At 36.8% G+C, this 25,752-nt stretch overlaps 4 protein-coding genes and 1 non-coding gene across 7 annotated transcripts; 4 read left to right on the plus strand and 1 right to left on the minus strand.

Moving 5' to 3' along the window:
• Positions 1–3,798: 3,798 nt before the first annotated feature.
• Positions 3,799–12,029, plus strand: eif4g2b (eukaryotic translation initiation factor 4, gamma 2b). Its single transcript, XM_026287357.1, has 22 exons — positions 3,799–3,995; positions 4,672–4,780; positions 5,081–5,175; positions 5,452–5,517; positions 5,599–5,724; positions 5,957–6,059; positions 6,297–6,428; positions 6,564–6,630; positions 6,727–6,878; positions 6,987–7,097; positions 7,613–7,795; positions 7,902–8,040; positions 8,121–8,284; positions 8,378–8,488; positions 8,797–8,925; positions 9,052–9,156; positions 9,257–9,472; positions 9,579–9,837; positions 9,929–10,133; positions 10,229–10,437; positions 10,550–10,671; positions 10,782–12,029. The coding sequence occupies exons 3-22, from the start codon at positions 5,165–5,167 to the stop codon at positions 10,845–10,847; spliced, it is 2,676 nt and encodes an 891-aa protein (XP_026143142.1). The 5' UTR covers positions 3,799–3,995; positions 4,672–4,780; positions 5,081–5,164; the 3' UTR covers positions 10,848–12,029.
• Positions 8,534–8,710, plus strand: LOC113118851 (small nucleolar RNA SNORD97). The gene has a single exon (XR_003294402.1). It is a non-coding gene; the product is annotated as a small nucleolar RNA SNORD97 (small nucleolar RNA).
• Positions 12,030–12,120: 91 nt separating the features above from the next.
• On the minus strand, positions 12,121–15,972 carry LOC113118296 (trichohyalin). Of its 2 annotated transcripts, none has more exons than XM_026287359.1 (8): positions 15,376–15,972; positions 14,473–14,613; positions 14,111–14,311; positions 13,834–14,021; positions 13,453–13,666; positions 12,696–12,794; positions 12,522–12,589; positions 12,121–12,450 (listed from the first exon to the last, which is right to left on the minus strand). In XM_026287359.1, exons 1-8 carry the CDS (start codon positions 15,646–15,648, stop codon positions 12,297–12,299), a joined length of 1,338 nt encoding a protein of 445 aa, XP_026143144.1. In that variant the 5' UTR covers positions 15,649–15,972; the 3' UTR covers positions 12,121–12,296. The 2 variants fall into 2 exon arrangements, with proteins under 2 accessions (XP_026143144.1, XP_026143143.1); XM_026287358.1 differs by having other exon boundaries at positions 12,121–12,453.
• Positions 15,973–18,353: 2,381 nt separating this feature from the next.
• Positions 18,354–21,008, plus strand: lyve1b (lymphatic vessel endothelial hyaluronic receptor 1b). Of its 2 annotated transcripts, none has more exons than XM_026287367.1 (6): positions 18,354–18,503; positions 18,611–18,776; positions 19,140–19,279; positions 19,462–19,881; positions 19,976–20,054; positions 20,138–21,008. In XM_026287367.1, exons 1-6 carry the CDS (start codon positions 18,422–18,424, stop codon positions 20,313–20,315), a joined length of 1,065 nt encoding a protein of 354 aa, XP_026143152.1. In that variant the 5' UTR covers positions 18,354–18,421; the 3' UTR covers positions 20,316–21,008. The 2 variants fall into 2 exon arrangements, with proteins under 2 accessions (XP_026143152.1, XP_026143151.1); XM_026287366.1 differs by having other exon boundaries at positions 18,357–18,503; positions 19,973–20,054.
• rnf141 (ring finger protein 141) lies at positions 20,578–25,606 on the plus strand. Its single transcript, XM_026287368.1, has 6 exons — positions 20,578–20,705; positions 21,601–21,795; positions 22,838–22,946; positions 23,121–23,302; positions 23,395–23,502; positions 24,251–25,606. The coding sequence occupies exons 2-6, from the start codon at positions 21,662–21,664 to the stop codon at positions 24,399–24,401; spliced, it is 684 nt and encodes a 227-aa protein (XP_026143153.1). The 5' UTR covers positions 20,578–20,705; positions 21,601–21,661; the 3' UTR covers positions 24,402–25,606.
• The last annotated feature ends 146 nt before the right edge of the window (positions 25,607–25,752 follow it).

Genomic DNA, 25,752 nt, shown 5'->3' on the forward strand with positions numbered 1-25,752 from the left:
AAAGAACTACTTGGCTTCAAATAAATAAACAGTAACAGAGTTTGAGGATGTACAACATGTGCTACAGTATTTACTGTACATAAAATAATGAAAGTTCTCTCATGTGAAGCACTGCTGCTATGTACAGTAATTACATTGTATGTGTATTGTGAAAGTATAATGAAACTTTCTAGAGGAGCCTGTAGGTCAACTTCCCTCATGATTAGTCCATGGAGAAGAACATCAACTATAGTGCTTTGTATTTCATCAGGAACAAATGACAGTTTTTCTGAATTGCTAAAACACATTTCTTGAAACCATCACTCATTTTTCTCCGAACCTTAAACACAAATCCAAATGCTCAAACTAAATTCACAAAACCTCTGACTCTTCCATCAAAATCAAACAATCAATGCAAAATGATTTCACTTGCACTCAAAGTCAATCAAATAAACACTACAGAGCATTCATTAGACACTACAGAGAAAAATGGAGAACACAGCATCCAGAACATTACAGAAAAAAAGTACCGTAGATTGTATTAAGTAACCTATTTTCCAATTCTGTAAAAAAGTATTGTAATTGAAACTGAGTAAGGTAAATATATTGTATAGGCCAACTGAATGCTGCAAGAATATTATTGTGCTGAATATTGAATAGTACTGAATGTTTGTATATATTCAGCATTTGGATAATGCAAAAATACTGAGGTCCAACTACAAAAAATCCAAATAAATTTCTAAATGAATAGCATGTTACAGTACACTCAAATACTGTAAGTTGTTGGATTGTAAAATCAGGGTCAGTGAGATATTCATTCTGTGCCTGAGTCCAGCCAGAGGACTTTGTCCACATCACAAGTGATTTTGTCTTTTTGCTAGACAAAGAGAAAAAAAACCCTCTGGTCTGACACATCCGGCCTTGAAAACACTCTCTAAACCTCACTCTTTCTCTCCTCATCCTCCACTTCTTACATTTACTCTTCATCTGCTCCTTCTCAGATTGTCTGTATCATCATTCAGTCATCTGTGCCACTTGTGCACTCTAAACTGTCTCGTATTTTGCACAGTTGACTTGATCACATCATTAGAAACAAGTGTGAACAATTTTGAACCGTTGTGTGTAAACGATGACAACTGTGGTTTGGTTGTCTTTACCTTTTGCTGCTTGTGTTTAGCATTTTGCAGCACAAATGCATCACAGTGTAATAAGTGTTTAAGTGAATGACAATGTGTTTAGAGTTTTGCAAAAAGAGTGCATGAGATTTGCAAATAATTTAATTTTGTGCTAAAATACTTTGATTTGACCTACATTTGTCTCTATCTCTTCTTTTTTTTTCAGAAACATCCAAAAGAAAATTTAATTGTGAGGTTATGGATATTTGAAAAACTTTGCATAATTTAATAAAAGGTACATATCTCTACTGTATTTTATTATCTGCAATGACTTTACAAATTACAGCATGAAGGGACATACTATATATGATTCCCCTTTTCGTTTCATATTTCCTAAAGAAATTATACTCTGTGTGCATGTCACAGTCCATTTATAAGAATGTGACCTGCATGTTATTAGTCCCACCCACATCTTGCTAAACTCCGAGAAACAGTTCCTTTTTTATGTAATGTAAAGATTAAGCGTAATTGCTGCCCTTGATCCAACTATTCTATCACTGCCAGGGTTTGCACTTCCCTTTGTTGCCCATAACAAGCCTCTGTGCAATTCTGTCTAAGCGCACATGATCAGACACACTTGGTCCACTGTTTCTTGTCTTCAGGTTTTCATTAACACTTTGTGATGTAAGCTTCTCCCATTTGCTTGACGCTGCTGTCATTGTTCTCTCTTTAGAGACAAATCTGTCTTGAATTGAATACACTCACCTGCTCAACCCTTCATTATCCAATTCCCTTTTCTCTCATCTGCAGTCAAAACTCATTCAATTCCATGCCATTTTCACGGTTATTAATGTCAAATTCTTCCTCACTTGTCATTGGAGGACTTTATTCTACACTCGTTTTCTTGTCTTTCTTGAAGGAAAGTTGTCATGTAAATTAAAAAACCACTTATGGTTAGCTTAAATAAAACTGCCCTGTTACTTCCAATAATGCAGTATGTTGTAGCTGTTTCTGAATAGTGAGAGGAGAAAATAGCCTAATGTGTTCACTCATGCTTCAGTCACCCTGTCTCTCACTGTGCTGGTCTGGAAGAAACTGGAAATCTGTAATGACGTAGATTCATTTAAACCTGCTGTGTTTCTAAGGCATAAGAGCAACTTCCTAATTTACCAATATTTTGCAGAATACCAAATTGTCAGAAGATTTCAACATGAACCTTTCATCATTTTAGTGGCAGCCTCAGGAAACATTGCACTTTGCTCTGTGACAACAACTTCACAAAATATCAACAGCACTATAATGGAACTATGTAAAACTATTAGACTCATCATATTTGTACATATAATCCCTACATAGCATTCTTATGTATATTCTGTACATATTCTGCTTAATATACAACTCCACTGTACATTCCACTGTAAATTCTGTAAATCATAGTTTCACTTACTCTGCACTTATATGTATATAAAACACTATATTCGTGCACTTCTGTTTAGACGCTAACTGCATTTCATTAGCTCTGTACTTTTACTCTGCATAATGACAATAAAGTTGAATCTAATTTAACCTAATATGTATCAGATTAAATCAGTTCAAATAATTCAAACAGGTCATATATATATATATATATATATATATATATATATATATATATATATATATATATATATATATATATATATATACAGTATATATAGTACAGACCAAAAGTTTGGACACACCTTCTCATTCAAAGAGTTTTATTTTCATGACTATGAAAATTTTAGATTAACACTGAAGGCATCAAAACTATGAATTAACACATGTGGAATTATATATGGAATTATATACATAACAAAAAAGTGAGAAACAACTGAAAATGTCATATTGTAGGTTCTTCAAAGTAGCCACCTTTTGCTTTGATTACTGCTTTGCACACTCTTGGCATTCTCTTGATGAGCTTCAAGAGGTAGTCACCTGAAATGTTCTTCCAACAGTCTTGAAGGAGTTCCCCGAGAGATGCTTAGCACTTGCTGGCCCTTTTGCCTTCTGTCTGCGGTCCAGCTCACCCATATCTCGATTGGGTTCAGGTCCAGTGACTGTGGAGGCCAGGTCATCTGGCGCAGCACCCCATCACTCTCCTTCTTGGTCAAATAGCCCTTGATGCCTTCAGTGTGACTCTACAATTTTCATAGTCATGAAAATAAAGAAAAATCTTTGAATGAGAAGGTGTGTCCAAACTTTTGGTCTGTACTGTATATATAATTAATTCATTATCATTTCATTCATTCTGTGGTCCAGATTTGCCAAAACAAAAATTACCTAAATGACAAGCATAGAATTATTTATTTATTTTCAAAGTTCATCAGAGGAAATAAAAAAATAGACTTATAGAGTACAAAATAGCCTACATTTATATTATATTTTAAAATACAATCGTATCAGTAAAGAACTACACTAAATCCATACTGACTGGTTGCATTGGATCGAAGACCATAGAAAAAAAGGACTTTGCATGGATGCAGCGTCATTTTCCAGGTGTAATCTTTTTTTTATGATCAACCGTTTTGTTTATCGTCAAATGTATGATTCCGAAGTTAGAACTACAGATTTGAAATAAATAAATAAAATTGTAAGAGACCATTTAAAAATATCCGTAGCCAATGTGGTCCTTCTCATAATAACGGAAAATTACTGCCAACGAAAAGTCCTGACAAATACAAATCAAGTTCCTGTGTGACGTCAAGCAGTCAGCCGGGAGGAGGCTCGCGCACAACATTTCTCACCCACAGTGAGCTGCAATCGTGTCTGACCGGTTACCATCTCAAAACTCTCTAAAACATATATATTTTTATATCCATCCCTTTTTTTCTCTTTTAGAAGGACAAAGCCAAAAACAAAACTGAGGTTGCCTTAGTAAAGGTAGGGTTATTTATTATAATTAAACGTAAGATAAAATGGCTGCTGTTACGAGTGTGTGAATGCAGAAAATGGCGTCGTTATAGAACAAACACCTGAGAGTGTTTCTCCTTGAATTGCTGTTTTTATAAAATATTGATATACGTATCAGTCGTTGTATAGATTAATATGTCTATTTTGGCTTCTTTCTGTATCCTGAAGCGTGGAAAATATTACATGACCAAACAAAAAATGCATTCTGGCTATTACGCAGAAGCCATAATATTAGTGGAATTGTTGAGCTATGTCTCTTTGCGTTATTGTTAACAACGTTAACGTTAGGTGTTTTGGTCGTCTTTCAGTCTTTCCGAAAAAATGAAAACCGAAAGACTATGTTTGCCCGTTTTTCTTTGTTAGCCTCGTTATTGTGCAAGGGTTTGGCCTCTTTTGTTATGAAAGAGGATAAATAATTAGATTCCGACCAAATATATTCGTGCTATAAACAATTTTTGATCACATTTAATCTCAATCTCTGATGCAGGCCTAGTTTTTCATCTTTAGAGGAAGAGGAAATTGTTAAATCTGATCAGACTTGTAACTCCAGTATGTGTGATACGCAGCCATTTCCGATCATGGGACTTGTGTTTTCTCGTGGTTCCTTGACTTTCTTAACTTGTTTTCTTTTTTCTCTTTAATACAGTTCGGATTTCCCCACCCCTCCCTTTGATTATTATTCTTTTGAAAATTCTTCGTTGTCAAGCCGCCAAAGTGGAGAGTGTGATTGCAGAAGGGGGTGCTTCTCGTTTCAGGTGAGATCAAAGATCACACTTTGGCCAGGATTTGGCTTCCAGTTTTTCTTAACTTGTTATACGTCAAAATAAGAAACATAGCTTAGTTGACCCTAAAATATAATGACAAATTGCCTATGTATACATCATTGTTTATTCAGCAAAAGGCTTCATTTTGAGGCACCCAATATAAATGGGATTTTACCAATGTTGAAGCTTTTCATGTCAGTCAAGATTGTCTATGTATAGGCTTACTCTCAGATGAAACACTATAAACATTGTATATTGACTGGCATTTCTCTCTATTGCACGCTGGTTCAGTTGCGTTTTAGACCCGATCATCTGCGTTGACGCCACACCAGTCACCTTGAGCAAGTGGACAGTTCAGTCGATTTAACTTAACTCATGACCGAGGGGTAAAGCATTTGCCTGAATTTTTTGAAGATTGAAAATTGATCGAGATGGGGGAACTCTTTTTGATGGGTGTCTTAAAATGGAGCCACTCAGATATTGGAGTACTTGCCACGTTAAAGTAAAAAGTCTTAAGGTGTATTAACTGGTCCACCAATTTCTTTTTCTGCTGCTTTGCTTTTTAAAATGGTTTCCACAACTCCTGTTATGTATTGTCTTGTGGTTGCCGCGCGAGTGGTTTTCTGAAGTGGTCTAATCTAGTATTGCTTTTCTAATTCTAGTGCTTCTTCGGGCGGAGGAGGAGGTAGGGGTGCATCTCAGCACTTTCCCAAGACTGTCGGTAACAGGTATGGTTTGTTAAAGTCAGGATTTAACAGTCCAGATTTGTAATACACTTTGGAGACTCTATTCGCTTTGTTTCGTTTCAGCGAGTACCTGGGGAAAACCCCAGGGCCTAGCGTTCAGAGATGGGTTCCTTCACGAAGCACTAGACGAGATGTCAACTCCTCCAATGACAAAGAACATCACGATGCATTATTTAGGAAAGTGAGAGGGTGAGTGTCCTTAAGGAGAATGAATATTCATTTCAACAGAGATGGAGTTTAAAGAAGCCTCTGTTTTTGAGCTCTTTTGTTCATTGTGCCCTGAGCCTTGTGAGCATGTTTTTGTGGTTGGGTCAGCTGACGCGCTCAAGCCCAGATAAGCACAAATTACATGTGGTGTACAGTGTTCTTTGTTTTAACTGTTTCAAGATGTTTATTCTTTGCTCTTGCTTCTCTCTTGTAGCATACTTAATAAACTGACCCCTGAAAAGTTTGACAAGCTATGCCTTGAGCTTCTCAATGTGGGCGTAGACTCTAAACTTGTCCTCAAAGGAATCATCTTGCTGGTAAGATGGTTACTGGCTGTTCACCAGGTTTCATTCTGAATTTGATTGAACCATATCAATGTAAGAAACTGGGTACACGTTATGTAGAATGACCAAAAGGTACATTTTAAAAAAAAATACACTACTGTTAAAAAGATGTTTGTAATGTTTTTGAAAAGTGCATAATGCTAAAGATTAAAAAAAAATACATTACAGAATTACTAAGGTAACATACTCATTCTGTCATCTGTCCTGTAGATCGTAGACAAAGCCCTAGAAGAGCCCAAATACAGCTCACTCTATGCTCAGCTATGTCTGCGTTTGGCAGAGGATGCACCAAACTTTGATGGCGCAACACCTGAAATCCAGTCATCGCAAAAGCAGAGCACAGTGAGTTCCTGAATCGGTTGTTGAATCTTAAAGAGCTACATGTATTAATTCCCAAATAAATCATAGGTTACCACATAAATTTCCCCTGTAGCTTCATTTTTCTAATAGTGCACCATACTGTGTATTTACCTGCAGACTTTCAGAAGACTTCTAATTACCAAGCTTCAAGATGAATTTGAAAACCGCACCAAAAATGTTGAAAGTGAGTCACTCCCTCCCCCAACATCCTAGGTGGTTTTTTATTGCAAGGATTGTGCTGTGTTGCAGGTTTTTATCATTCAACTCTCTATTCATTTAGTCTACGACAAACAAGACAACCCTCTCACCTCTGAGGAGGAGGAGCAGCGTGCCATTGCCAAAATCAAGATGCTTGGCAATATCAAATTCATTGGAGAACTCGGCAAACTTGACCTCATCCATGAATCTATCCTTCATAAGTGCATCAAAACAGTGTGTATCCCACTCAATATTTCAGTTTATTAGTTCCACTCCATTATGTGTTTTGGTTAGTGATGGCTCAGTGATTTTGATGACATGCACTCTCTACACTATCTGTAGCTTTTGGAGAAAAAGAAGAGGGTCCAGCTCAAGGACATGGGAGAGGATCTGGAGTGTCTCTGTCAGATAATGAGGACTGTGGGGCCCAGACTCGACCATGAAAAAGCCAAGGTACCATTGATGGATAAATATGTAAACACCAATTCGTCGGTCATATGTTTATTTTAATGATCTTGTTACCAGTAACCATAAGTTTAAAGTACAAATTAGTTTTTAACCAAGGAATATGAATGTATATGAATGTAGTGCACATAAGTTTTTAGTTGATTTGTGGGATTGTAAGGGATGAGTTTCAACCATGAGGCAATTGTCTGCAGTTTGTGTTCTTTCTGAAATTGATCCTTGAATTATGTCCTTTTTTCACCTTGTCTAAAATTGGTAAATTTGCTAGAAATTGGCTTTGTATTTGTAAGAACCAGACGTGACAGACTGGAATAATGTCATGATGGCTTTTTGGAAAGTACTCATAGTGCCTTTTAAGTCTTGCTGTTGTGAACCAAACAATTCTTAGACTAAGATTTTTTTTTTTTTCTTGCGAAGCAGTTTTAAGTGGATGAAGCAGCCATTAAGTTACGCAATTGTAATTTGTGGGCATGATCTCTCATCCATTTTATCCTTTCCCACAGTCTTTAATGGATCAGTACTTTGGCCGTATGCGATCCTTAATGAACAACAAGGATTTGCCTGCAAGGATTCGTTTCCTACTGCAGGACACCGTGGAGCTGAGAGAGAACAATTGGGTTCCTCGCAAAGCTTTCATTGACAACGGACCAAAGACGATTAATCAGATTCGTCAAGATGCAGTGAAGGTGAGTCAGCACAGGTTTTTCTTTTCCCTTTTACAAAAATGTCATGTTGCAAAAGTGTGAAGTTACAAAAACAATATTACAAGTATTTATCTCTCCCTCTCTGAAGGATTTGGGTGTTTTCATTCCACCCATGAACCAGGGAATGCGAATGGACTTCTTCCTAGAAGGCTCTTTCATGCCAAACAGGATGAAACTGGATAGAGAAACTCTTGGGGGATTGGCTGACATGTTTGGTCAGATGCCAGGTGAGTTTATCCCCTTTCAATTGTATTTGTTTGTGGAGAAATGTGCCATGTCTTCATCTTTACTGTATCTATTTTGGCAGGTAGTGGCATAGGGACTGGTCCAGGTGTGATCCAGGACAGATTTTCCCCCACCCTTGGACGTCATCGTACAAATCCGCTTTTCAATGGCCACAGTGGACACATGGCTTCCCAACCACAGTCACAGTTTGACCTGGGTATGAAGCCTTTCATCAAGTCTAACCAGGTGAGCATAAATGTTTTTACAGCTCTTACAGCAATAATAATAATTAAAAAAACATTATTATTATGAGATTATACTAAACCTATTTATCCCTAGGGACAGAATCAGCATTTTCACAACCAAAACCAGAACCATTCAAACCAGCAGCAAGCTCAATCTAAGGACATGCCTCCACGATTCAAGAAGGGGCAGCTCAATGCAGACGAGGTAAACCAGAGACACTAAGTGCCGAGTAAAACCAAAACGTCTTCCACACCTGTGATTATAAAAAGACGCGTTATTCTGAGGGACTCCACTGGATGGCAGTTTTCCTACTTTCTGTTCTTTTGTTTCTTCCTGTTCTTTCTCTCCTCCTTATGCTTCTCTTCTGTCCCTCACTCTTAAACTGCCAGCCAGTCCGCTGACTGCGATTATGAGATATGAGGGTGTGAATTGTCAAAATAGTATCCAGAATTTTAGTCTTTGTAACTAGCCTAATAATGTTCTGTATGTTTTCCCATGATCCATGCTTACAGATCAGCCTTAGACCTGCTCAGTCGTTCCTCATGAATAAAAACCAAGTGCCAAAACTGCAGCCCCAGATTCCCACCATGATTCCTCCCAGTGCTCAACCTCCACGGACACAGACTCCACCACTTGGACAGGTAGAAAATTCTCTCCACTTTGCTGAACTCTTTATTTGGGGTTAATATCTCATGTCAATTAGTTTAAATTCCATGGAATGACTTTGCATTGGAAAAAAAAATCTTAAGTCCATGTGCTCTTTATAGCCTCCTCAACTTGGTCTGAAAACCAACCCACCTCTGATCCAGGAGAAACCTCAGAAGACTACTAAGAAACCAGCACCTGCTAAGGAGGAACTGCTGAAAATGACTGTGCGTGTCTGTTTGTTGCACCACCCTTTTGTGTTCAAAGCATTCACACCATCGACTGTTAAGAGTTTTTCTAATAGTTTACTGAATTTGTTTACAACAGGAGAACATTGTGACTGAATATCTGAACAGTAAGAACATGGAGGAAGCTGTCAATGGTGTGAAAGAGATGAGAGCTCCCAAACACTTTCTGCCAGAGATGCTGAGTAAGATCATCTTGTGTTCTCTGGAGAGGACTGATGAAGACCGGGAACAGGCTAGCACTCTTATCCATACACTGCGTACTGAGGGCTTCATCACTGGGGAAAACTTAATGCAGGCATGTTACCTTGATTTTTTTTTTTTTTTTTTTTTTTTCACTTAAGCAGTCAAATATTTACATCTTAGTTTTTCATCTAATTTCCATAATTTATTTTTTTCATCAGGCTCTGCTGAATGTCTTAGATCAGTGCCCTAAGATTGAGTTGGACATTCCTCTGGTAAAGTCATACCTAGCACAGTTTGCAGCACGGGCCATCATTGCAGAGTTGGTCAGTGTGGCAGAACTGGCTCATCCACTAGAGAACGGCAACCACTTTCCTCTTTTCTTGCTATGCCTCCAGCAAGCTTCCAAGCTCAAGGACCGTGAGTGGCTCACAGATCTCTTCCAGCAGAGCAAGGTCAACATGCAGAAGATGCTTCCTGGTATGTCGTCTTCCTACACACAACTCTAAGTTTTCTGTCGATATTTTGCTATTAAATAGGACTTATTAAACTAGAGATTTTTGTTTCTCAGAAATTGACCAGAATAAGGACCGCATGCTGGAGATTCTTGAGGGGAAAGGTTTAAATTTCCTTTTCCCCTTGCTGAAACTGGAGAAGGAACTGCTAAAGCAAATCAAAGCAGACCCCTCCCCTCAAGCCATCTACAAGTGGATCAAAGACAACATTTCTCCCAAACTCCACACCGACAAGGGCTTCATCAACATACTTGTGACCAGGTACAGCCCATTGAATCTGCATTAATTTCATAAATGGAGAAATGTGAGACTGAGATTTACATAATTGAGGTCATTATTGGTTTTCCATTTAACAGCTTCTTGCAGTATATCTTTGCTGAGCTTGGTGTGAACGAAGGTGATGAGCAACTGGCCTCCCCTTCTAAAGAGCAGCTGGACCAGGAGAAGCAGCTGCTACTCTTCTTCAAGCCAGTCTTGCAGAAGTTCCTCCATAATCACACTGATCTTCAGGTCAGTGCCCTGTATGCCCTGCAGGTGCACTGCAATGCCAACGCTTTCCCAAAAGGTACACAAACTACTTTTTATAACCTGCTGTGCTTGTTGAGATTTTCTGAATCAATTAAACTTGAGAATTGAGGCTCTAGGTTTAATTTTATTTATTTATTTTTGTAATTTAGGCATGTTGCTTCGCTACTTTGTCCACTTTTATGACATGGAGATCATTGAGGAGGAATGTTTCCTTGCATGGAAAGAAGACATTTCCCAAGAATTTCCTGGAAAAGGAAAAGCTTTATTTCAGGTAAGTTTAACCACTGTAAACTCTGTGTTCTCGAATGGGAAGGTTTTTACCCTTTTGAGTACAAGTATGTACTTTACAGGCGTTATATCCTTTTTTTTTTTTTTTTTCAGGTGAACCAGTGGCTGACTTGGCTTGAGACGGCTGAGGAAGAGGAGTCCGAGGAGGAAGCTGACTGATGAACCAGAATAGTCTTCTAGTACACATTGATTTCCTGCTACATGACTTGCTGTCTTCTCTTTGGCTCCTGCATTATTTGCAGAAGCTCACACTCAGCCAGTTACAGTACACTGCTGCTAGGCTCATTAATTAAATGAAAGACATAGTAATACCATTATCATAACCTCTCTAATGTGTTTTCTCGCATCATAACCAATGTCAGGCTTTAGTTTCAGAACCACTACGCTTTTTCAGTAGAAAAAGTGGTAGCCAAATCTTCCTTACGTGTTTGTTTTGGTTTCACATGACACCGGACAGAAAACCTTTCAGTGTCTCAGTGGAAGTGAAACTGTTGTTCTATAGAACCTATGATTTGTTTACGGTCTGTCTTGGGGATTGATTAAAATGAATCATGAGATCCTGGTTGAATGGCCTTTGTAGGTTAAGATGTTGACGCTTTTATTAGTGTTATTCTGGGTCGGTTGCAATATCCTTCACCCCTTGTGCATGATTTAAACATCCGTAAAACTGTAATCACTGAAACATGTTAGCAGTTTCCATTTCTACCTCCTACTGAAGAAGCGATATTTAGTGCAGGCTTCTGATATCTAAAGTTTGTCATGAATTAAGATCCAGAACATCTGCTTAGTTTGATTTCACAACACACTACCTAATACATATCTCAACTAGCAGTAGTTTTAAGTGCTTTTCATTGAAGATGCAGAGATCAAGCTAGTGTCAAAATAACGCCTCTGTTGCCCCATCTTACTTTATTAATGTTGTCTGCAGTGTAATCTGACAAGGTAACTGAAATGTTTTCTCTGTTTAATGGCAGTAGTAATGTTGCCCTTCAGGTCCCACTGATCTGCTGCAAATTATTCCAATCTTAAACATCGATGTGATTATTTTAACCTGCCTTTTAATGGGTTATTAAATGTAAAAGAAAATGGGAAAAATCCAGAAAAAATGAGGTGAAAGGCTTTTGCCCTTGTCAATAAGGGGTTCTCAGACAACCTTTTATTGACAGGAGTTTTAACTGTACTTGACAAAGTTAATCTTGTACACTTGCGTTTGCCAACATGTTAACTGCAATCCAGTTGTCAGAAAGGAAATGGCTTATGATCATGTCATTGTAAGGCTGCTTAGTGCTGTATTCATCACCACTATTGCTGAATTCACAATAAAGGAAAAACTTGATCAGCTAAAGTTTTCTAGTTGACATTATTTGTAAGAAATGTTCTGAGAATTGTACTTTTCATAGCTTTCATTTTGCTAAATCTCTTCTAGTGAAGATGGAACTATTTTACCAAACGGTACTGTTTCGGTTGTTTGCGCAACAAAGTATAGTTTGAAGGTTAAAACCTTAACAAAATTAAATTTAGGCTAACTGAATCTAGTAGGGGATTTAGCAAATTGTTAACAAGCAATATTTTGTTTAGGCAATGTATCTAAAACTAGACATTTGACATTTATTCCTCATCAGTGGGGATCCAGAAATATTCCACTTTCCTGTTTCTCCTTGAAAATCCTGATTCATGGGAGTCTGCCATCGGTGACAGCTCGCTGAAGTGTGCTGGGCCTGTGTCCCGTCCAGCTCGAGGTGCAGCCACCCTAAACATCGTCCTGCTGAACAGACAAAACAAATTAAGTCCATTTATTTACTAATCAAAGATTAGCCTTTGAGTAATACATACCTCCCTGAACTTCTCTCGGATTCTTCACTGTTGAGGTCAGGCGTGGAGATATACACCGGGTCTCCTTCCTGTGTGCATGTTATTTAATGCTGTGTTATATAGTAACAAAACGGATGTGTTTACACTTGTTTATTTTGTTAATAATGTATTGCAATTACAAACAAGAAACATTACCGTGAAGTTCCTTGGTGTGCCATCCTGATTTTTCAGGATCTTAACCCTCTGGTCGCTTTCAGTCATACACAGGAAGTAGCTCTTAATATTAGCTTGACACTGAAGTAAGATACACGCATGTGTTATTTTGCCATCAAGTCAGAAACTAAATGCAAACAATCATTTCACAAAGTCATAGTTAATTTTTTAGGGTTCTGTAGGTTTTTATTCAGTCATTATCATTGATATTATTATTATTTAATATTATGCCTGTGAATATTACATTAAAAAAATGTAATACATGATGTTAACAGTTTAAGAATTTTGCTCAATTTTGGTTTGGAAAGATGTTTTTTAAAATAAGAAAATGGAAAAAAATAAAATAAAATCTTAAGCTCACCAAGCGTAAAATACAGTAAAAACATTTAATATTGTGAAATATTTTTCCAGTGTAATTCCTATTTTAAAATATAATTTACTCCTGTGGTGGCAAAGCTGAATTTAAAGCAGTCATTACTCTAGTTTTCACTTGTCCATCAGAAATCATTCTAATATGCTGATTAGATGCTCAAGAAACATTTTTTGTTATGTTGCTTACATTTTTTGTGGAAAATGAAAAAATAAAATCTGAATTCTTTGATAAATAAAAAGTTAAAACAAACAATTTTTTGAAGTAGAAATAGTATTTACTGTCACTTTTGATCAATTGTATGCAACCTTGCATACCAAAAATCTATCACTTTATTCAAGATGGACACATAAGGAATGGGGGACATACAGCTTTGGTCTGTCTCAGAGACTGAAGTTCTTCTTGGGCTCTGATAACTTCTGCCAGAACCTGGTGTTTCTCTCTCCAGCTGAGACACTCCCTGGTGCGATCTTCCCTCTCCCGCTCAGCTAAATGTCTTTCCTGCTCCGCTTCCTGCTGAGCTTTATTTGCCCTTTCTCTCTGCTCTTCAGCAACCAGAGCTCTGCGTCTGGAGTTCACCTCCCTACAGAGAAAGTGGATGACAGTGACAGACAGCATCATGAACCAGACTATTCCTATTTAGCTTTTATTGCATTATATATAATGGCCTGGATGCTGCCACGCCAGGATCCATTCACAATGCTTGTATTACCAAAGACAGATGGCATAACTGAAGGCTTTCGAGCTTACTTTTCCATTATCTTCACGTTCTCCTCAGTCAGCTCCTTCAGTTTGTGTCGTAACGTGTTCCTCTCACCCTCCAGCGTTCTGTTCTCCTCATGGAGAGCCTGCTTTTCTCCTGACACCCTGTCTAGTTTTAGCTTGGTCTCAAAGTAATTCTTTTCAGCTTGTGCTAAAAGTAGCTGGACATCATTGTGCTATGGATGACAGTATGCAAATTAATTCAGTGGAGCTATGTATTTCATTATTCTGCTTTTGCATTATGTGTTTGATGTTGAATCTGTACCTCTTTTTTCAGCAGATGTAGTTCTTCACTGAGCCGTGTTTTGTCAGCTACTGCGAGATCTTTCTCTTGCCTGCAGTCTATTGCCCGAGCCTCCGCTAGTGCCCTGCTCTTGTCCGCCTCTGCTCGTCCTCTATCAGCATCCTCAGCTGCCCTGGAGCACAGTGTCGCCCTCTGCTGGCTGAGATGCAGCTTCTGTTTCAACTAATTATTACAAAGGAAAGAGTCAAACATGTTTCTATTTAACATTAAAAACACTATTTTAAAAACACCCAATTCGACTAGTTGAGTAGTATTTCAGTGTCGACTAGCATTAGCAGTTCTGCTCTTCTACACTGACTGTGATCCTGGATGTGTATGCACACCTCTTTAACTTGGGCCTGGAGTTCCTGGTTGAGATTGCGCAGGGTTCTCATGGTGAGCTCACTCTCAGTCCTCATCATGATCCTTTCCATGTGAATTTCATTAGACAGATACTTGTTCTCCTTCTTTAGGTCTTCACATTCCTGAACAACACAGATACGGTGGCAATATGCATCCAGTTAGGCACAAAATATATTTTGAAGAATTTGCCAGCTTGTTGAAAATTATATCATTTATACTCATAGTTTATAATGTTTTTAATGATAGATAGATAGATAGATAGATAGATAGATAGATAGATAGATAGATAGATAGATTTTATTTTACCATTATAACTTTTGTTCATAATATTTTGGATCAGTTTGTATTTGTGTATTTTCCCATTTAAAATTGAAAAAAGTTTTAGTTTTAGTCATTTTTGTTGTGTTATATTTAGTAGTTTTTGATTACACAAACATATACTTTTATATATAGCTACATACTGTATATAAACTGTTTTTTGTTTTTTTTTACATTTAACAAAAGTTAACATTTATTTTATTTCAAGTAAACATTTTTTATTGTATTTTTTAAATGGTTGCACTTTTAGTTTCAGGGTTTTTTTTCTGGTTAACTAATCTGAAAATAAAAAAAATCTAAAAGACAAAATATATATGGAAAAGGATTAGTTTCACTTTTTAATCTTTTTTTTTTTTTTTTACTTTCAATGAAAATGACTTGTATACAAATTATTTTTCACATGTACATGTCAATCACATGAGACACAAGTCAGAATATTTGAGAAAGACCTCAAATACAAATGCAGAATTCTGTTAACTATTAATGTGTGTGATCTAGTAAAATACACCCTTCTGAATGTGCAGACAGGACATTGCCTTAATGTTCTCCATCATGTCAGCACCTACCTTCCTCTTCCTCACTAGTTCTCCCTGAAGGTGGTTGATCTGCAGGAAGGAGCCGCTGGCACTCAGAGCACTCATGGGTCGGACTGCACGTACAGGTCTTCGAGGAGGGTGCGTGGGTTTAGAGACTCCTTTAAGCTCTTCAATGCTTTCGAATCGGCCGCTCATGTTGTTGCTGCTGTGAGAAAGAGACTTAAAAGTACTACTGTCTGAAGCAGGGGTCCTTAGTGAAGTCAGAGCCTGGAGCTCTCCATGAGAGCTGGCCCTTAAGTTCATCTCTCTGAAAGGACACTGAAAACAAATGCAAACTTTACATTTTGAGCCGTTGTGAAATGTGTTTTCCTCCTGCAGACCCAAAGTCCCCGTAGACGTGAATGGAATGGGAACTAAGGAGACTCACCAACATGCAGCCTGGTTCAATAATTTATGAGGAAATGTTATACCAACTCACAGGGAACAGAAACTCTAGCTACCAAAAGGGATCAAACACAGCTCATCTCATCCTTGACTAATTGCACCATAGCCTCTCAGCATCCTGAAATGAGCTGGTTAGGGTTAACACCATATTGGTAATGATGCCAGAACTGAAGACTGACTAGGTTTTTACATTTTCTGAGTCTGTGATATTCTGATCATTACATACAGTCTGTTGGAAATTCCCCATTTTATCATCCATCAAGTAAAATGTTGAACCCATCTCACATCTCAGGTATGGATTGAAGTAAAAAAAATACTTCAGAGGATTTCAGTATTATTATAATTGCAATCAGTGCTGGTCTTAGACTTCTGGGGGCCTTAAGCAAAATTTGTCAGGGGCCCCTATCATGTTGATTCTTGTTAAAGTTACTAAAGTTATTCAGTGAAAAGCAGGGAATGATTCACTCATTTTCTTTTGTTGTTTGGTTAATGACAGAGACAGCAGCAGGCTTATTAGGCTGCTGTCACTTTAAGACCGAATGCACAATATACTAACAAACACTCGATTACTTTCCCAACTGTTTATGTTCACTTTAGACATGGTAACTGACTGACATTTTTGTGTGTATTTGTCCATTAAGTGCAAACCACAAGCCCAACATGGTATGTTTCACTCCATCTTGAATCGCGGGCACAGAGTGTCTTCTATGGAACAGCATCTCTTTCCCAAAGGAGCTGTTATGTAGGAAGGGCAATAGTGCAGCACTTTAAAAGAACAGAATGCTGCATTGCATTTTCCTAATCATTGGAAGCCAAAATCAAAAACTAAATAAAATTCAATTAATCGCACTACACTAATCATTAAATCAGCTTTGAGAGCAAGGGGGCACCCTGGTGGTTTAGGAACCTTAAGGAACTTACATTCTTTGTGTATAGAGAGTATAGCCTACTAGCTGCAATAATGTTGCAGTTTTCGTCTGTTGCTTATTGGGTTGCAAAGGGCTGTTAAAAAAGAACAAGCTTTTGCATTCAACTGTACTGCTTTTATTTTGTTTTTCTATGTAAACATGCACTGAACCCTTAAGGGGCCGTTCACACAGAATGATATTTTGCGTTCCTCTGTGCTGGTTTTGCGTAGTTCCTCTATATAAACATGGGCTAGAGGGACATGCTTGACTGTTACGCCTAACTATTTAGAAAAAAGGACTGGCCTGCTTCTCACATTTTTAAACACAAAATGTGTCCTGTGTGAACTGTTCCTTACAGACTTTGTTAAGAGTAAGTTTAAGACAATAAAAAAATATAAGATTCAAGTCAAATCAATATTTCATATCCATATAGTTATTTATTTTGTGATCACTCATTGTCACAATTTCACAAGTGAATAACACACTAAAACATAATTTAAATAGCATACTTCAATTATTATTCAGAATTCTTCTGAATTATATCCTTACTATAGTAAAAGTCTACTTCAATAACACCAGATCCTTTACAAGTATAGTATACAAGATTGATTCCCTTTACTTTACAGAGGAAGGAAACTCAAACCCCTCCATTGTAAATGCATTATTCAAGCAGAGCGAAGCGGCACAAATAAGAACAAGTTCCACCGGCCCAGCAAGCTCTGTTTGTGATTTTATCATAACTATTAGCTGCATAACAGCAACTGTATGTGACTGAACATTTTGAACTCTTTGTGACTTTAGCTAGTTTAGTAACAACAAGCAGAGAACACTAAATTCTTAAAATGTCAAAAGAATAATATGGAAAGTCCCAGTCAAATCCTTTTGTCATGGTTTATTTCCTGTGCTCTCAGAAAAGTCAGGGAAAGGTGTGTTTATGTTCTTAGTCAGGAATTTAGAGATTGGATAATTATTTGAATCTGCAAAAATGGTACAGGATGCTTTGAGGAACTTCCTGTAATCTTCTACACCTCCCTTGTGGGTTCATTCAGAGGAGATGCTTTCTATGTCTGCCTGCATAAGTCATCACTATACACTAACACAGCCTGTAATTTACTGTTCACAGTCCCAGAGCTTCTCGCAATAGCATGCAGCTTGGCTGGTTGCATTGAAAGTGATGTGATAATGAGGCTCTCTGTTTATTTAGCCTTCAGAATCACAGTTAACACTGGAAAGAATGAGCTGCAGAAGGAAGCAGGCCTAATTCAGCAGTCCTCTGCTAACGTCACAGATGCTACATATTAGGCTTACAAAATTATCACTTGTCCAAGGACACACTGAGAGGAAATCTTTTTTCAGTTGGATAACAAATCATCAAGGACATCAAAAAATGTTTTAAGTCAACATTTACAATGAATTGAACTTGCATTAAATGTGACTCAGACATGGAATTGAAGTCAGATATGTTTCCAACTTGTCCAGAATGTCTATATGTGCATGATATATCAAACAAGTTCCCAGAGATTTGACATAACTGGTGCACAACCAGAGGAAGTGAACGTTTTTTAGTTGTCCTCTGCCCTAGCTTTAAATGCCCTCATTGGGAAGGTCATCTTACAGCTCATCCTCAGCCTCCTGTTTCCTATTTTCTTGGGTCTCTTTCTGCAGCATCATCAGAATGATTGTGTTCAAACTTCTGGACAGTTTTGGTAGCTTGTTCTGCAGTCATGGCTAGAGTCTGGTTACAGTTATGTCTACCGCTCTTCTTATTTACAAGCACACTCTGTGTAGATGTGAGTCTAATCCAAGGTAGGTTTATCTCTTTCTTGTTCTGTTGATTTAAATGCAATTTTTAATAGTTTGTGAATCTATACTTATGCACTTTATTAAAACCATCTTTTGTTGGTTGCTTTTAGTCCCTACAAATGATGGAATTTCTGGAGTATTGTTAGTCCAAACCAAGAACAATGTGTACAGTTTTAATGCCACCACAGCCAAAGAAGCATGTGAGGCTATTCAAATGAGAATTGCTAATAAGGCTGAAGTGGAAACGGCAAACAAAAATGGCTTTCAGACATGCAGGTAAATCAGTGTTTAATGAGTGACAACTTAACAGACATTATAATCGAATTTAAAATATGATTGTACATATATATAGGTATTGTTCTGCTCTTTTAGGAAATATGATTGTTTTAAAATAACATTTAAAAACCTGTCTGCCTTATATACATCATTTCAAAGCAGAATACCAGACTCATTTAAATTAAATATAATATGGGCAATCTTTATGAATGTCCAGGACACAGACCTACAAATACACTATATGCCCAAATGTATAATGAATTTTGTGGATGTAGAATAGAAGTGTGTGTGGTGGTTTGAACTCAGCAGGTTCTGTTTCTTCTAAGCGATTGCACTCTTAGAAGACATCTTGTTTTCACACAGGTTTGGTTGGGTTGAGGAGCAAATCGCTGTTATTCCCCGAATCGAGAAAAGCGATAAATGTGGTCAAAACAAGTTAGGCATTTCTGTTTGGAGAGCTAACATCAGCAAAGAGTTCGATGTTTACTGTTTTAAGCCAGCAGGTAATTAATTATATGCATAATATGTTTCTGAAAATACTTTCATAATAATAATCAGTTATGAAATTGGAAATAATTACATTTAAAATAAAGTTTTTTTTTAACAAACATGTAATTGTAAACTTAAAATCAGTAAATAAATCTACTAGGATTATTGGTAAAATGTCTCTCACAATGCACCTCAGGTCCTGATGGATCATTTGAAACAACATCAAGCAGGCCTCAATCTACAACAGGAGGAAGAACACAATCAAACAACCATTATTCCACTAAAACAACCCATCCATCATCCACCGAGTCAGCCTCTACTCCTGCCTACACATCAAGATCGCTTCCTCCCTACACATCCACCCCATCCACTTCCTTTACTTTCAACACTTCCTCTACAACATTTACAACAGTTAGTCTTTCTAGCACCAGTGACAGTTCCCAGGCAACAACAAGCACTCTGTCTCTTTCATCTCTCAGAACTTCAGGCAAATTCTCAACATCATCCCCCTCATCATCCTCTCATTCATCCACTCATTTTCTTCTTCAGCATAGTTCAACTCCAACAGGTCATCCCGCATTGTCCCAGACTACACATAACAGACCATCCATTAAAGGTTGGGTTTTGAAACTTATATCACCTCATTAATAATTGAATAACTTTGCACATTCATTTTATCACACTCGTTTGTCTTCTTTATATTTTAGCAGCTTCCAAAACATTTGTCATCATTTCCATCGTGCTACTGTTCTTGCTGGCAGCGGCAGGTGCAGCTTGGTATCTCAAAATGTAAGTGTTTAATCCACTGTCATGGGAAAACAGTTGTTACTGTTACATGCATACTCTTCACTGACTACTGTGCTTTGCTTTAGTAAAAGAGGACAACGGCTTCCATCCTGGTCCAGAATGAGGCCAGACCAGATTATGGAAACGGAGATGTGGAAACAAATAAGTGAGAGGCATTGTATGCCAAAACAGACCAACAAAAACAACAACAAAGGAATATGCAACATCGTCTTTCAAATGGAACAAAACCCGGACTCACCCTAAAAAACACTGCGTTTTTGTAATAAATAAAATTTAAAAAATAATAATAATAATCAATTGTTAGGCCTACTTTGTTTTTAGTTTGCTGCTCATTTCATTTTCAAATATTATTTTACTTTCAAATATCAATAACGGATGTAAATACTACTCCGTTTTTAATAGTACTGTATGATAAGGCTAAATGATAATAATTTGTACTCTTTTAATTCCTTAGATATATCACTTGTTGTCTGTAAGTATCAATGGATTTTTATATATATATATATTTTTTAAGTATCAAGGTTCAATACATTTTACCACTGAGCGTGACATCATCAACCCGCGTCAGTGTTTTCTTGTTATCATCTTACTTGTCATCTCGAATATTTGCCTGGATAAAACAAATGTCAGCAGGTTTGTAGTCACTTATTTTAATCTCACTGTTTCGTGTACATCTGTAGCCAATACTAAGTGTTGTGTGTGTTTCCGTTACGGTCTTTATGTATTGTTTTGGCTAGCCAAGCTAACACTAGTAGCAACTGTAAATGTTTTATATCAACATCGTATTTAAACCGCCTTTTCACATTCTCAAACAAATGTAACGTTATATGGTTCACACGTCTACTTGGATGTTACGTGTTTTCAAAGACAGTTTGTAATTTTTGGTTAACAAAAATGTAGGTAAGAAGATGAATAAACACCTGTTCATTTCGAAAGTATTGGTGCACATTTATTATGAATAAATGTTTCGGGATTAATGTCACCAACAACATGAGACCTTCATCGATGGTAAAATGTGAGTGAAAGGTTTAATTAAGAAGTAAAAAATTATTTCACTGAAATGTGATCATGTTATTAATTTGCTTTGAGAATGATTCAAATCAAAGAATCTTATAGATTAAGTAGCCTATATTTTAAGCAAGCAAGTTCATATGATCAGTGACAGTTACACACAATTACATCTATTAAAAATTATCTGCATAATACAATTTTTAACCACAATCCCAAAACTCTATTTACAGTTTTGATTCCTAAGTTTTCAATGTGGACCCCCACCATCTATGACCCTGTGAAGAAGTATTTGGGTTCTGTGACAGGCCACAATTTCTTTTGACACTTTTTAACTGCACTTAAATATACATTTGGTGTGAGAAATGAATTTGACATACAAATATTCATTGTATGCTATCAATTAACATGAGGTCATAAAATTCCATGTGAAAGAAAATGCTGTTCAAAGTTTAGTTTTTATGAAGTGTAGCACGTCACACTGCATGATGTGTCATGTCAACAATCCTCTCTTATCTAGAGCCTCCAGCAGTGAATGAGGTCTAGAGTTGTTTTGAAGAAGCCCTCCATCTGGAGCCAAGATGGGCCAGCAGCTTTCTGGTCAGGCAGTGACCAGACTCCCTGAGAAAGTGATCAAACATGTGGGGCTAGTGCGTGACAGTGGCTACCTCACCTATGATGAGTTCTTGGGTCGTGTGGCAGAACTCAACGATGTGTAAGTGAGGTGTTAGAATTAATAATTTTAGAGACACTATAACAACCTTCTGCCGTTTGATTAGAATGTGACGTCACATAAAAACCATAATATTATTGAATATATTAAAAGTAATGCCTAATTCTGTCATGAAAATCTAGATGGTGTAGACTAATGGGTCTTTAATGCAAACTGATGATATTCACAGTGTTAAACTACTTGGTAGTTGGCACAGGCTGATTGGTTCATTTTGCACACACAGCCCTTGAGCTTTCTGCTTTACAATTTAAATGTCTAGTTCGTATTCACTAGAGCAGTTCGGAGCATGTTTTCAGAGTTCCTCTGAAACCCTCACCTTCCCCAGCTCCACCTCTATAGGTCTGCTACAAGTTATTATATATGCTACGGCAGATCAATTACCACACTAATATTTTCAGAAAGTTCTCATGATAGAAATATTATAATATTAAATAACTTATATAAAAAATAAATGTATAATGCAGTTTCTTGCCCATCTTTAATGTAATGCTTACCCATAAACTGTTTAATTTCCTGCAAGGGAAATCTAAATATGAGCTTATTGTTAGTAAAATGTTCATAAGGTTTGGATGTAAAATTTATAGTTGAAAGCTGTTTGTTTAAGAGTGGTATTACAAAGGGATCGTGCAATGGCTAATTCATAATTGATAGACAGTTTCAATTATAATCTATTTTTAACCTGTTCTGTGTAAAGTTATACTGAATTTTACAACTTATCACAATGACAACGCAATTTAATAAACGCTAAAACCCTAAATCAATGGTTTTGTTAATAAAATAATATTTGCATAATATTAATTAAACAATATTATTAAAAATAATAATAAACAAATTAAGAATTAAGAAAAATTATAAAAATACATATGTATATAAATTATTACTGCATTCATGAAGGTGTAAAAGTAAGAATAAGATCACTATATTTCCTGCTTGTTTTAAAGTTTGGAGTTTAATTTGAAAACATGCACATTATCCAGTCTGATGTGATGCAATAGGTAATATGCTTTAATTTTTTTGTACACAGAACTGCTAAACTAGCCTCCGGCCAAAAGAAACATCTTTTGTTTGAAGTACAGCCAGGATCTGATGCAACTGCGTTATGGAAGGTTGCTGTGAGAATAGTGTGCACCAAGGTGAGATTAATATACAGACCTCTGAATTTATAGGTGGAATATATTGAAATGATTTTCAGTCTAAATAATATAGTAATATAGTAATATGCTCTGTACTTCAAATTTTGAAATGTGTGATTGATGTTTGTCTAGGGTGGGATGGCAATTGTTACTGCTCTTTCTGTGTGATTGTAGATTAACAAGGAGGATGGAATGGTGGAGGCCTCGCGTATTATGAATCTGTACCAGTTTATCCAGCTCTACAAAGACATCACCAGTCAGGCAGCTGAAGCATTTTGTTCAGAGGCTACAGCAGAGGGATCCTCTGGACCGCTGTCATCAGAAGACACCTGCCAGGTCAGCATGTGGATGGGCAGGTATTTACATACTGCATTTGTTCAGTTTACCTGATGTAATGATGTATAATAGATGACTCATTGTCTCATGAAGCTAAATTTGCTCTTAACAGGGTGAAACAGTTGACTGATGAGGAAGAATGCTGTATCTGCATGGATGGGAAAGCAGACCTTATTCTGCCCTGTGCACACAATTTCTGTCAGAAGTGCATTGACAAGTGGTAAGAGTCTGATTTATTATCATGCTTTATTAATGGATTACATGATCAGCATAAATAATGAATATTTTGTCATCATTTACTCACCCTCAAGTTGTACCGAACCTGTACTTTCTTCTGTGAAACACAAAAAAAACTTTTTTTTGAGGGATTTCGTTCCCATCGACTATCATTTTATAGACAAAAATACAATGGAAGTCAAGGGGAATCAAAATTGTTCACCAACATTTGGATACCAGCATTCTTCAAAATATCTTCTTTTGTGTTCAGCAGAAGAAAGACAGTCATACAGATTTGAAACAACATTAGGATGAGTAAATTTGGGGTTGACTGACTTAAATGGATCAGTTTAACTAAATAATTACATATTTCATCATTTACTCTCATATTGTTCCAAACTTACTTTTGTTCCATGGAACACAGCAGCAGAAAATCTGAACTGTGACCAGTTCAGTTTTCAAATTTGTGAACTAAATCCAAGGATTGCAGAGTTTTTCGAACCAAAAGTAAAACTTTTTAAGACCAACACAAATAAATTGAATACCATACGTCTGTACAGAACAAAGCCATACAATTTCAGTATAACTCTTGTATCTCAAGAGTCTTTTCTTTTTTTTAATTAGACCTACTGAAAGTATGAAGAAAAAATGTTTGGATCAACATTATGACCGTAAAAAAATGATAAAATCCATAAATCATTTTAATCAGCCATGACAAACCCTTCTCCATCATGTGTCTGTGCCTCATATAGGAGCGGTCAGAGCCGAAACTGCCCCCTCTGCCGCATTCAGGTGACTGCCGCTAATGAATCATGGGTCATGTCAGATGCTCCCACGGAGGAAGATATGGCTGGGTACATTCTCAATCTAGCAGATGAAGCCGGGCACCCACACCGACCTTAAAATAAAGCACTGTGCCACTGTCATACTCACTGTCTCCCCAGTACAGATGACCTTCTTTAAACCGTTATTTCATTGAGTGACTGTGGGTATTTGTTGCACTATATAGTGTCGCTCACTAAAAGCAATACTGCTGAGTTTTTGAACTTTTAATAAACTATTTTTAGGTTAACCATATTATAACATCTGACCTGACCAATCCATAGACATGTGACTGTTAACTGTATGTAGATAAATGCTAGACGAGATGTAGCTGTAAAACTTAATTTCCTCGTTGCCCTTGCCATTTTATCTTGTTTGTGAAGTAATTGCACTTAATTGCATTTGTTCCGTAAAGGCCTTGTAATACCTGAATAAGCGTCACAGTATCAGCATGTGCAACAGTTTCATAGTATTGATGCTGTAATTCCGTCACACATGATTCAGTAACATTAACTGTACAGTTGACGTGCATTTATAATCTTAGGCTTAACAATAATTATAGTGATCTGTTTGACATGAACTCGTTATCTATGTGTAATTTGGATCAATTGTTAATTATAGGGCGTGACTCTCATATATAACATTCATTATTGAACATAATTATGATGGATTAACAATTGAGAATGAGCTAATTTTTATTGTTTTCTTTAGTTGCAAATTAAAGCTTTATTTTATAGGGCATCACTGACGCTTTTCAGTCGCTTTTTCATTTTTTTTTTTTTTTCTGGTTTGAAATCCCAGACTTTTCATTCTGCACTTTTGTGTGTATGAGAGAGACTGTGAATCTGTCAGCTTAGGGGAATTCACTTGTATTATAAAGATTTGTATAGATCAAAGTCTAAATTTGTGTGGCAGTTAGATTTAATCTAGTTTATCAAGATCTACTTTTAACAAGATCCAGTTTAAAAAAAAAATAATTTCTGCAATATTCACAGATTTATAGAGATTGGACTGAATGGTAGTAATTTTATTGGAGAAAATGACATCAGTTGCTGTTTTCTTTTGTGAGAGAGTTCTTTCAAAGGAGAGTTCTTTTAAATATGGACTGAACTGGGATGTACGGTGTTCTCTTTTCTTGTGTAAATCTTAAATAATAAAGTAAACTGAATATTTTGTTCTAGCTAGTTCTGGTTTGAAGGCTGTAGCAGTTCCCACTACTTCCACTGGGCTGCAGTGTTTGTCAAATAAAGAATCATTTTTCTACTTCTCTGGAATATTAACAGTCACGTCATGAAAGGCTCTTTTTGACACCTCTTTATTTATTTTACTTTAAAAACAATAGCACTCAGGCATGTTTCAAAAGCAAAACAAATCAGCTTAACTAATTCTGTTGGTGTACAAAATGTGTAAGTTCACGTACACAAGATTTTGT

This window comes from Carassius auratus, chromosome 18, assembly GCF_003368295.1.
Source record: "Carassius auratus strain Wakin chromosome 18, ASM336829v1, whole genome shotgun sequence".
NCBI classification, from domain to species: Eukaryota; Metazoa; Chordata; class Actinopteri; order Cypriniformes; family Cyprinidae; genus Carassius; species Carassius auratus.

Bases quoted from the DNA above. Each gene is read 5' to 3' on its own strand.
- lyve1b (XM_026287366.1), top strand. From the start codon at position 18,422: ATGGCTAGAGTCTGGTTACAGTTATGTCTACCGCTCTTCTTATTTACA. The intron at 18,777-19,139 runs GTAAATCAGTGT...GTTTTCACACAG, and splicing joins AATGGCTTTCAGACATGCAG to GTTTGGTTGGGTTGAGGAGC. The intron at 19,882-19,972 runs GTTGGGTTTTGA...TTTATATTTTAG, and splicing joins TAACAGACCATCCATTAAAG to CAGCTTCCAAAACATTTGTC.
- LOC113118296 (XM_026287358.1), bottom strand. From the start codon at position 15,648: ATGAACTTAAGGGCCAGCTCTCATGGAGAGCTCCAGGCTCTGACTTCA. The intron at 14,022-14,110 runs GTACAGATTCAA...TGTCATCCATAG, and splicing joins TACATCTGCTGAAAAAAGAG to CACAATGATGTCCAGCTACT. The intron at 13,667-13,833 runs GTAAGCTCGAAA...CTTTCTCTGTAG, and splicing joins AACGTGAAGATAATGGAAAA to GGAGGTGAACTCCAGACGCA.
- eif4g2b (XM_026287357.1), top strand. The intron at 7,098-7,612 runs GTACCATTGATG...CCTTTCCCACAG, and splicing joins TCGACCATGAAAAAGCCAAG to TCTTTAATGGATCAGTACTT. The intron at 10,438-10,549 runs GTACACAAACTA...TTTGTAATTTAG, and splicing joins TGCCAACGCTTTCCCAAAAG to GCATGTTGCTTCGCTACTTT.
- rnf141 (XM_026287368.1), top strand. From the start codon at position 21,662: ATGGGCCAGCAGCTTTCTGGTCAGGCAGTGACCAGACTCCCTGAGAAA. The intron at 21,796-22,837 runs GTAAGTGAGGTG...TTTTGTACACAG, and splicing joins GTGGCAGAACTCAACGATGT to AACTGCTAAACTAGCCTCCG. The intron at 22,947-23,120 runs GTGAGATTAATA...GTGTGATTGTAG, and splicing joins TGAGAATAGTGTGCACCAAG to ATTAACAAGGAGGATGGAAT.